This window comes from Pelobates fuscus, chromosome 5, assembly GCF_036172605.1.
Source record: "Pelobates fuscus isolate aPelFus1 chromosome 5, aPelFus1.pri, whole genome shotgun sequence".
In the NCBI taxonomy this organism is placed as follows: domain Eukaryota; kingdom Metazoa; phylum Chordata; class Amphibia; order Anura; family Pelobatidae; genus Pelobates; species Pelobates fuscus.
Genome location: NC_086321.1, coordinates 244,657,247 through 244,669,493, shown reverse-complemented (window position 1 = coordinate 244,669,493; position 12,247 = coordinate 244,657,247). Strand labels below are relative to the sequence as shown.

Sequence of the window (12,247 nt, the reverse complement as noted above, 5' to 3'; positions counted from 1 at the left end):
CTTTTCTAATGATACCTACTCCCTTCGTCCTGTGTAGGTTGGACTCCCCCAAGGCTATGTCCCTTTCTATTTTCTCTTCATACTGATTCTGTTGGCAAACTTATTACCTTATTTGAATTCCACTACCACCTGTACACTGATGAAACCCAGATATATCTCTCCTGCCCTGACCCCCGCTTTCTGAAACTCAATCCTTGCAAGTGCGTTGTCATCGCATTATAATTTATTCTGGCTAACCTTTGAGCCTCACATAAAAAACACTGCCCGCATCCGCCCCTTTCTTACACAAGATGCTACTAAGGAGCTTGTCCATGCTCTAGTAATCTCTTACATGGATTATTGTAACCCTCTCCTAATTGGTCTTCCCAGTGGCTGTATTGCCCCGCTACAGTCTGTAATGAATGCTGCCGCCAGACTGATTTTCCTCTCCAGTCAGTCCTCTTACGCCTCATCCCTCTATCAGTCCTTATATTGGCTTCCTGTATCCTATAGGATACTAATGGAATACTAATCCATACATATGAAGCACTATACAATTCTAGACCCTCTCATATCTCTTCTCTGATCCATTGGTATGACCCTTCTCAGGCTCTCCACTCTGCCCATGACCTTCTCCTGTCCGCTGCTCGCACCAGTGTGGCCAACTCACGCTTGCAAGACTTCTTGCAGGTGGCTCCTACCTTTGTAATAACCTGCCTACCACCATCAGACTCTCCCCTAGTCTTCAATCTTTTAAAAAGTACTTTAAAACCCATCTCTTTAGGAAAGCTAATGGCCTCCCAGAGTAACCTCTACCTCACGTACCTGTCCCTAGCTCTCTCCTAAAGGGCAGCACTCTACTCTCTCCTCCAGCTCTGCTTCACTCCCACCTTGTTTGATAGCTATCTCCTGTGTTATTGTGTTTTATACCCCACCTTCTATAGACTGTAAGCATGCTTGAGCATGGTCCTTGTCAACCTATTGTTCCTGTAAATTTGTTTTTGTAATTGTCTTATATATTGTTAAATCTCCCCCTCTTATAATGTTGTAAAGCACTACGGAACATGTTGGTGCTATATAAATGCCAATTATAATAATAGCGCTGTTATTGGAAGGAATACAGAAAGGTACACAAAGGAGAGAAGAGATACATCTACCTGCAGCAGTTCCAGCCCATTCCCATTGGACACCAGTGAGGCCACCCTCCTGCATTGAAAAGGTATGGAAAAAGGAGTGTGACTAAAACCTATGCTGAAGCTATTCAATTATTTATGTGTTTGTGTATACCAGTGTGTGGAAGAGAGAGAGAGTGAGTGTGTGCAAAATGGTTTTGAAAGTAGCCACATAACTTCTTGAGGCAGCCCTGACAGTGAGTACATATTATTATTATTACATGTTATTTTTGCTTTTCCCAATCAGCAATTTTAATATATAAATGCCCATACCGCAGTTTATGGGCTGGTTGAGTGAGAAGATGGCCTTCAATAAGCCTACATGCTTGGTTTTCTAACCTTCTCACCATTGAAACTGGTGTTAGAGACTGTGGAGCATAATGCCAATAGCGAGCATTTTATTTATTTTAACTGCCCTTCTTGAATTTTAAGTTTCACGCGAAAAGTAAAAAAAAAAAAAATAATCATAATTTGCCTCCCAACTGCCTAAGTGCCAAACGCAATGAAAATTACAGGACTTCTCTGGATTTTAAAAAATTAACAAAACTTGTTACCCCATCTGTATTTAGTAAGCAGCAAAGCCCAATATTTTCACTCATCATAACATTTTTGGAAATCATGGAATGTGGAGACACCCATCATTGTGGCCCTCCCTCAGTATGTATGGTAGAACGTTGATGAGAGGCTCATGGATATAAGTGGTGATTGGTTACTTGATACTTTTTTTTTTTTTTTACTTCCTTTTTGGAACAGTCCGGTCAACCATTTGCTTCGTTAATGACATTGATCATTTCCATCTAATATAATACCTCTCAATCTCACTGCATTTGTGTGTTCTGCCAGGATTGCTGATACCAAATGCCTTAAAGATCCTGTCTTTCACATCCTAATCTACAAAGGAAACAGGAAAAAGGAACTTAAACTCCCAGTGCTTATACAGCAACGAGACAGTAGTAGACTATATTATACACGGGCAAGAAGTAAAAAAAAAAAACTAAAATATTTTAGAGCAACATTAAGACTCTATACAAAGGGAAGAATTATTATGTGAGGTGACCAAAATCTATGAACTGTTGTGGAAATTGGATGGATATATTTTGGAAAGCATGGATTTTTTAGCATATTTTGTTCTTTTTATTTGCAGACTCATGATTTCAGGTAAGGTTTTATGTCTGTTCGTATTGTGGTACAGTTTTCCAGATAATACTGCGTTTTGTGGGTATGAAGAAATGTATCTAATATGTAATGCAAGAACTGTCTTTTAATGAACTACTGGCAAAAAAATTACAGAGATGTTTTGTGTGAGATTCGGATAATTAACCAGCAAAGTGCCAAAAAACTAAGCAACAGATTGTGACATGTGCTAACCGTTATATGATGTTCTAGGGCAGGCATAGTCAACCTTCGGCACTCCAGATGTTTTGGACTACACCTCCCATGATGCTTTGTCATCATTGTGTGTGTAAGAGCATTATGGGGGATGTAGCCCACAACATCTGGAGTGCCAAATGTTGCCTATCCCTGTTTTAGGGGGTTAAATGAAATAACTTCATGTTTTATTGTCTACTACAAACGCTACAGTTAGTCCAGGAAACTATCTGTTTTCATCTGAAAAATACTTATTGTTTATTGATGCTTGCGTTGATCTGAGAACAATCTAAATTTCTTTAAAGTTTATTGGTGTTTGGTGTACATTGGTGTCTGTTTCTGCTGTTTAATGTTCTGGGTGTTACATGATTTGTTTTAGTTGCCACTTTGAATAGATTTTTAATGTAGAAAAGAAGAAAAACATTTATACATTTTAGGTTATGGCTATTGTGTATAACGCTAAACCATATACTGTGGTACCGGAAGTAGGTTAAATGTCTACTAACATCTCAAATTGGGAAAATAATGATTGCATTGAACAAGTGGGGACTTATGTTTATAGCCACAGAGAAAGCAAAATTAGTAGATTTTGTTTGATGATGTAACAATCTATATTTAATCTATCAAGTACATTATAAAATTAACTTGTAACTGTAATAATTCCTTTAATGAGAAAAATCATGTGAAAGAAGCTCTTTCTCTGCTGCTTATTTTTTAATTTCTACATATTTCAAATTGCAATAATGTGCACAATTTTAAAGTGATGGGAGATTACATATTTTACAAAGGCAACCAGATCTCTAAATGTCAATATCAATTTAACCTTGTTGAGTTTTGGAGCCCCGGCATTATTTATTTTATTCCTAACTGAAATTTAAAACATTTAAAAAATGTTTTTGTATTTTGCATATAATCCAATAATCTACCTGTGGATTTAAAGGGACACCCCAGCCTCCAAGCCTTTTATAACTTTTTGAAGTGGTCTTGGTGCAAGGAGTTTATAGGTGTAGACCTGTTTCCCCTGCTGCTTGGGACATTTGTTTCCTCATAATCTGTCCAAAATATTTGTATTTGTTAATCAGGATTGATCAATACCACATGCCCATTAGCCCTTTCACTAACACTAAAATGACATAGGCTTCCAGGCCGACTGGATTAACAATGATTGAATGCATAAAAAGGCATATGGATAATGAGAAGCTGAAAATATCACCTAAAAACCAATATAGTTTCCTTTAATATTTTGAGACATATTTTAATATTTTAAATATTTATTGATACAGGATATATTTTTTGCTATTTAAAATAGCAAAAAATATATATATCCATTTTAAATGTTTATCAAAAAACAGTAAGTCCCTTTGAAAAGCTTACATAAAGGGAATCAATACTGTAAGGATGAGACTATATTTAAAAGAAGAAAAACTACTACAACAAGAGGACACTAGATGGACAAAGGTTTAAAAATAATATCAGGAAGTATTACTTTACAGAGAGGGTAGTGAATACATGGAATAGCCTTCCAGCTGAAGTAGTAGAGGTTAACACAGTGAGGGAGTTAAGGCATGCATGGAATAGGCATAAGGCTATCCTAACTACAAGATAAGGCCAGGGACTAATGAAAGTATTTAGAAAATTGGGCAGACTAGATGGGCCGAATGGTTCTTATCTGCCATCACATTCTATGTTTTTATGTTTCTATTTTTCTTATCCAAACCTATTAAATCCTATTTGTTTTTACATCCCAATGGGGCCCATTTGTATTAATCTGCCAATGGGGTCTTATGTCATTAGTTATCCCAATTGATTTGGCTTGTTATATCTTTTCAATAAAATAAAGCCTGAAGTTTTATCGAAATATAATAATAGAGTGCTATTATAAGTAAAGAATGTTCCATATTTGAGTGGGCAAAAGCCTTCTATGGAATGCTTGTCATATGCTTCATTTTATATAGTATTTAACTATAGATATACTGGGAAAAAACTATAAAGAGGTAAATCTGTATGTTGGGGTAATGAAAAAGTGTGTTTATTATTTATTTATAAAATATTTTACAAGGAAGGATACATTGAGATTTCTCTCATTTTAAAGTATGTCCTGGGTCCACAAAACATTGCATTGATACAATAGGGTACAATAAAATACAAAAACAATATTAATACACAATATATACAAAATGTAACATAGAACAGGTAGGAAATATATAATCAACCATGACAGGTGCATTCTGTTTTGAGATATGTAGAGAGGGATTTCTTAAAGGATTTTAGGCCTGGGTAAGATTTGAAAGTGTGCGGGAGGTCGTTCCATAATTGCAGTGCTCTGTAGGAAAAGAGGATTGGGCTGTTTTCTTTTTGTATTGAGGTAGACTAAGTAAAGTGCTGGTACTGGATCGGAGATTATAGGAGGTGGGAACAGCCGGAAGAGCATTTTGCTCAGGTAGGGTGGGAGCTTTCCAGAAAAACCCCTAAACACAAGGCTGGAAAGATGAAGGATGTGTCTGGATTCGAGCGACAACCAGTTCAGTTCTTTTATTATGTCACAATGGTGGGTCCTGTAATTACATTGTAGCACAAATCGGCAGAACGAGTTATACAATGTATTACGTTTATTAAGGTGGGTTTGCGGTGCAGGTGCATATACTACAACCCCATAATCAATTATTGGAATCAGCATTTGCTGTACAATCTTTTCCTTTACTGTAGGGCTTAGGCAGGATTTGTTTCTGTACAGGACACCTAATTTTGGATAAAGTTTTGATGCAAGTTTTTCTATGTGGAGGCCAAAAGATAGATCGGGGTCTAACAACATACAAAAGTATTTGAAAGAGTGGACTGCGGTCAGTGTGCTATTTGATTTTGTTTTGATGGATAGATGGGAATTTTGTAATTTGTGTAATTTAGGTACTGTTCCAAAGATCATTGTGACAGTTTTGTCAATGTTTAGGAAGAGTTTGTTTCTTGTGATCTACTTTTCTTCTGTGAACTGGTCTTGGAGCACAGCCTCAAGCTGCGGTCGATCGGATTTGCTTGCATAGATTACAGTGTCGTCTTCATGCATGTGTACATTTGAGGATTTGCATTAGGCAGATCATTTATAAATAATGTGACTAGAAGCCGGCCAAGAATGGAACCTTGGGGAACACCACACGTGACTGGGAGAGGGAGGGAGTCGCTGTCAGAAATAGGCACATAATGTGATTGATTCAATACAATTATCGAAACCAGGTTAGCGGACGATTACCAATACCAGAGTTTTTTAATTTCTGCAGTAGAATGTCGTGGTCTACTGTGTTAAAGGCCTTTGCAAAATCAAGGAAAATAGCTCCAGTTAGGTCTCCTTGTTCCATGCCAGTTTGGAAGTCATTGCAAAATTTTAAGAGGGCAGTTGTAGTGGAGAGATTTGTGCGAAAACCTGACTGATCAGGGGTCAGATAGTTTGATTGTTGGTAATACTTACATATTTGCATATGGACGCATTTTTCTAAGATTTTTGACAATACTGGGAGCAATGATAGTGGAAACCAAAGTAGTGTCACCACTTTTATGGATAGGCACTACTCTCGCAGTCTTCCAAAGTTTGGGTATGTATCTAGACACCAAGGATTCGTTAATTAGGGTTGTGACAGGTTTAGCAATTGCCAGGCACACTGAGCTTCAACAGCATTGCTGAGATTTGATGAGGTCCAGACTGGTTTTTCATTTTTAGATTATTAAGTTGTTTCTTAATGACACTAATAGGTACAGGTCTAAAATTTAACTTGTCTATAATGGGCCTGACCACATTTGTAGTTTCAGGATGTGCGTCATTTACTAGCTTGGCAATCAGGGTGGTGGAGAATCCAACAAAATAATTGTTAAAGGCATTTGCTACCTCTAAGTGAAGTTGCAGGGTTTGGTTATCCACTTTGACAGTGGAGGGTTGGGAATGGATTTGGGGGTGTTTTTAAGTTATTTATGACTTTCCAAAAGTTTCTAGGTTTGATATATTATTGTTCAGATTTTCACATAAATATTGGGCCATTTTTTTTGTTTTGTGCAAAAATTTCGCCATTGTCTTAATGCACAGTGATCGTTCATAGAGCCAGTACGCTTGAACTTTGACCACAAAGAATCCCGAAACTTGTACATTTGAATGAGGTCAGCTGTAATCCAATTCATATGTGCCCCTTTTACCCTCATCTTACGCAGTGAGGCATGCAAATTCCAAACTTGGAGGTAATATGAAATAAGGTTTTCTGGAACACATTATGTGCTTCTGTCCCAAAAATGCTTGGGAGGATGTTTTTCCTTGGTAAATAATATTACCTATCATATATATATATATATATATATATATATATATATATATATATATATATATATATATATATATATATTAAATATGTTATCAATATCATGCACATTCTGTTTATTTGTTATTTAATAAGCACTGAAAGTGGCAAAGTGACCCATCCAGGCAAAAACCTTCTAGGGGTTAACTCTTATATACAAAGTACAACACTCAAATTTACAAAAGGTGTACCCCCATGGGGGACACCACTAAGGATTGCCTCCAAAATTAAAAAAGTAACACGAAAAGTTAATTTAACTCCTTAAGGATGGAGTAAATTGTACAAGTTCTGACAAAAACAAAACCAAAACAAAATTTAGAATTTGAGCTAAATGTATGTCCAACCATTATTTACCTCTTTCATATTAAGTGCACCAACACTTGTTATATGTCATTTTGTTCAAGAGAAACAGGGTTTTAATTTCACATCAAATACCTATATACGAAACATAATTTAATATACATAAAATCTAAAAAGTGTGTGAGATTAAGAAATGTTGTTATTTTTGTATTAACTGTGAATGTCATAATACTGTTTGCTATTACAGCAATAAAACACACATATCTATATGCTGTGATGTCATATTGGTACAAAGATGCCCCCCATGTACAAATTTCGCGATGTTTTGGAAAGTTACAATCAAAAGAAGAGTTTGCCCATTTCAGTTTTATAACATGACAGGATTCTTCGTATTTGCTTAAGTCTCTCTTTACTAGAACTCCACAGTAGCACAGAAAAACAACCAATCAGAAAAAAGTTAGGTACTATAAAACTCCCCTCCCATGCATAATTTCCTCTTTCTTTGCTGCACCGCAGAAATTACAGGTCAGAGTACCAGTGCCTCCTGCTAATATTAGTGGGTGGCTTTGGGTTTTATTACTTATATTCAGGATTTTATATTGCCCTTGTGAGATTTAGTCTTATAGATTCAGTATTTTATTTTCAATATTCTACACTGTTTATGCCCTTGTGGGATTTTATTCCAATATGCTGTGTTATATATCTTTGTGGGATTTTTCTTAGTGCCTGTAACTTCAGGCTTTCACTGTATTTCCTTTATTTGTGTGGATTTGTGGGGGGGCTTTGGGGTCCTTGCGGTCTTTTCCTTGGACTTGTGCCCACCCCTTTTCCGTTTCCCATTTCTTGTTATACCCATTTTTCATGTTATGTGCCTTCTGCCTTTGCCTGGCGGTGTGTGTGCCACTCAGGGGCTTCAGGAGGCTGACTACATCTGCCTCCTTCAACCCCCTAGCTCCGGGACCGCGGAGTTAATCTCCGGCGGTCCCATGTATTTTTCCGGTTGCGGGGGTACTCGCGTGCGTGTGTGTGTGTGTATGTGTGTTTATATAGATATACTTTTTTTTTCTGGGCTGGAGAACAGCCTATAGGCAGTACACCATGTACTGCTCTGTGTTTTCCTGCACCTTGGATATCTATGTATTTGGCCACTACAAGGTTTCACTTTTCCCTGTATAGTATTATAGGCACTTTCTACCCTGCTAGTGGGTTTACAGATTGGAGTTTTACCCAAGGATCCCTGGTTTTGTTTTGTTTTTTATTGCACATATATAGAGGACTCTACCCATGCAAAGGTTGAACACAACATCTGTGTATGGCCGGCTCTGTCTGTGCCCCATTAAAACGGCCTGCTATGTATGTGCCCATTAAAACAGCCTGCTAGGTCTGTGCCCATTAAAACGGCCTGCTATGTCTGTGCCCATTGAAACGGCCTGCTATGTCTGTGCCCATTGAAACGGCCTGCTATGTCTGTGCCCATTAAAACGGCCTGCTATGTCTGTGCCCATTAAAACGGCCTGCTATGTCTGTGCCCATTAAAACGGCCTGCTATGTCTGTGCCCATTGAAACGGCCTGCTATGTCTGTGCCCATTGAAACGGCCTGCTATGTCTGTGCCCGTTAAAATGGCCTGCTATGTCTGTGCCCGTTAAAACGTCTGCTATGTCTGTGCCCATTGAGACGGCCTGCTATGTCTTTGCCCATTGAGACGGCTTGCTATGTCTGTGCCCATTGAGACGGCCTGCTATGTCTGTGCCCATTGAGACGGCCTGCTAGGTCTGTGCCCATTAAGGCGGCCTGCTCGGTCTGTGCCCATTAAGGCGGCCTGCTCGGTCTGTGCCCATCTGATTGACCTGCTATGTCTGTGCCCGTTAAAATGGCCTGCTATGTCTGTGCCCGTTAAAACGGCCTGCTATGTCTGTGCCCATTGAGACGGCCTGCTATGTCTTTGCCCATTGAGACGGCCTGCTATGTCTGTGCCCATTGAGACGGCCTGCTATGTCTGTGCCCATTGAGACGGCCTGCTAGGTCTGTGCCCATTAAGGCGGCCTGCTCGGTCTGTGCCCATTAAGGCGGCCTGCTCGGTCTGTGCCCATCTGATTGACCTGCTATGTCCGTGCCCTTCTGACTGGCCTCCTCTATATGTGCCCTTTGTTAGGCCTGAGTTATCTGGGCCAAAAACCCCCTTTTGTCCGCAGGCCTGGGAGGATATCACTGAGAAAGTCCAGTACCCTCTCTGGGCATGGAGATGGGTGGGTGTCCAGGCAACCACTGCTGCCTTACTATCCGAGAGGACACCAGTATACGGGCACCTCAATATGATCGGAAGGGTGAAGGCCCTAAACCTCATGCCCTGAGGGGCAAGGTTTTTATGAGGATCCCCGGGTACACCACGGCAGTTTATTCCAACCCGGCGCTGGCACATCTCCAAGGAGAATTTCGCACAGGCAGGGACCAGCGCTCAGACGCCCGAGGAACGTATTTACCGTTCTCTACTTTATTTGTCGTTTCTTGGTTTTTGAGCCTTCCAATTGGTCGTTCGCTCGGGTCATCGAGAGGCCTGACTTGACCTCCCCCAACCTCCCGGGCCCTCGGTGATTGCGGAGAACGTCTCCAGCTTTCCTCAGGCTACCGTCGGTCCTCCTGGACCCCACGTGCGCGCACGGGATCCGGGCGGTCAGTTGGTAGTTTTTCCGAAGGTTGCATCTTCTCACTATCCCTTTCTGCTATATCTGGTGGACGAGGCCCATGGTTGTATACTATTCCATCTTCCATTGGTCTGGTTTATTGCCGGTCGATTCCTCCTCAGATGAGCGATTCAGGAAGAGCTCTCATGACCAGAGAGAAACCCACCTCAGGATCTCAGTTTTATGCTGATATTAGCAAATGGTGTACCCCTGCAGTTGACCGCCCTGGGTCCCTAAGGGACTCTGGTTTGGATTACAAGAGGGTGCGACCCTCCGTCAACTCGATCCGAGAACTATATTTTTTACTTTCGCTACCAGAGAGTGAACCCCTCTCTTATACGGAACCGGACACTGATTTGTTATTGGAGGGCACAGCCCTCCCTCAACCTCAGCCCGATACGGAGCTGGTTACAGAGGACATGTTTTAAGTGTCAATTTCTCATAGGGAGAACCGGTCTCGGATGTCGATGCTACTGTTTGGTTATAAATGGGTGTGGCCCGCTCAGGCTATCAGCCGGACCTGACACAGAGTTTGGTCACATTATTAGAGAGCGCGGCTTTCTCATACACACAAATCACTACGATGCTGTCCATTTGTTCATCACACAGGCTCGTACCTGTACAGGACAACAATGTCTGCATCGAGGGGCGTCCCTCCTGCATTCAATTTGATCTAACGACGTGATACCAATTTCGTTATAAAGAGCTGTCTGTTCTTGCAGGATTTACATTTTCAGTCTGGATCCCTCTATTTCACCTCCTGTAATGGATCTACTGGATCCGGACCACTGTACCACACACGAGAATTACTCACAGAGGTGTGACAGGGGAGACTCCCGCTTCTTTACACACACTCCTGGAGGTGGTACGGCTAACGGATGAGCCTCAGGTATTACGAGAGTGCAGGTTTTGGTATATTCTGCGCTATATGACAGACAATTGCATTCTGGTTTAGATATCTGGACCATTGGAATAAACTGCGCAGACAGTTTCTCAAATATCATGATGGCATGAGAGACTGAGACCTTTAGGGAGCAAATGGACACTGCCTTACTCGGGTAACAAGACTGGGGAAGGCCGCTACGCGGTCTGCACGTACACTATACCAGTGTTTCCCAACCCAGTCCTCAAGGCACACCTACCAGTCCAGGATTTAAGGATTACCCAGTTTTGTCTAAGGTGTTTTTAGAAAAAAAAGAAAAAACACCTTAGACAAAACTGGGTAATCCTTAAATCCTGGACTGGTAGGTGTGCCTTGAGGACTGGGTTGGGAAACACTGCACTATACGCATGGATCACATGGAAAGACTGGAATCCCTGGTTACCTTGAGTTCCCTGGTCATTAACAATCTTGAGTTAAGATGACTGGACTGCCCCTACTCTGAGCACATATCTGAAGAACATGGTTTGGAGATGGAGGACCCTCCGTTTCTACTCTGTATCCCTCAAGGGAGCCATCTTGGTTTGGGGGCTCGCTAACCCACCTTTTCATCTACCATCAAGGAGACCTACGAGACTCTATCGTGGAACCCGGTATGCCCCGACTACTACACGGACGTCAAAGTCGGTTCGCAACCTACCGCAAGAGTGTGGCTCAAGATGTGTAGCAGACTCAGATAGGGCTATCAGCATGCTAAATGGGGCAACACATGATTCGGACGATTGACGATAGACCCTTGTTTTCGTCATCATATCTGCTCTCTGGAACCACCTGTTGTGAGCAAAGGGACTTTAGGCCTTGCCTGCGTATTGGAGAATGCTATGTGTTCGCCGGACTCCAAACTAAGAAGAGAGGAATCCCTCTAGGGGGAGACCTTGACTTTGGTTATCGAACCCAGATTCCTGGGTCCCTTGTCCTAGGGCCTACTTGGGGAGATACGTGTCCGGACAGTCAGGGTTACAGGGACCTAGGGGTCTCACTATATTATACCCTATCTTGTTGGTGGCGTATTGACCAGGTACCCCTATACGAATTTTCACAGGTTGGACATGGAACAGAATCGTAATATGGGTAATCGTATTGTTTCACTCCCTCTATAAGGCACGTGAGGACTCTTCGTTGTTATACAGGTCCCAATCGCCATTGGATCCGTGTTTCTTTTCACTCTTAGACCGTAACATATCTGGATGGAAATCCCTTTTGAGTATTTCGGGGATTCGCTTTTTTCCCCAGTATATTCGACCACCGTTCCACCACACAAGTTCAGTTTGGGACCTTGGTTGGACGTCCCTTTGGAGTCCTTTCTCTACCGCAGCCGAGGATTACACAGTCCATTTGGAATATTGGAATCACTCAGGAAACGGCTGGTTTGACCACACTCTTGCCGACATAATAAATTTCTTCTCGGATGAGACATGTCACCGGGTAGGCCAGGAGGGAATGAAAGATCCTACTCGGTTCTATTACGGAA

General features: G+C 41.2%; 1 protein-coding gene across 1 annotated transcript in view; it reads left to right on the top strand.

The window, feature by feature from the left end:
- The first annotated feature begins 1,917 nt into the window (after positions 1-1,917).
- TEK (TEK receptor tyrosine kinase) overlaps positions 1,918-12,247 on the top strand; it is a 158,470-nt gene continuing 148,140 nt past the window's right edge. Inside the window, exon 1 of the mRNA XM_063455179.1 lies at positions 1,918-2,309. Within this exon, the coding sequence (XP_063311249.1) occupies positions 2,258-2,309 (52 nt within the window). The 5' untranslated portion in view covers positions 1,918-2,257. The remainder of the gene's footprint in view (positions 2,310-12,247) is intronic.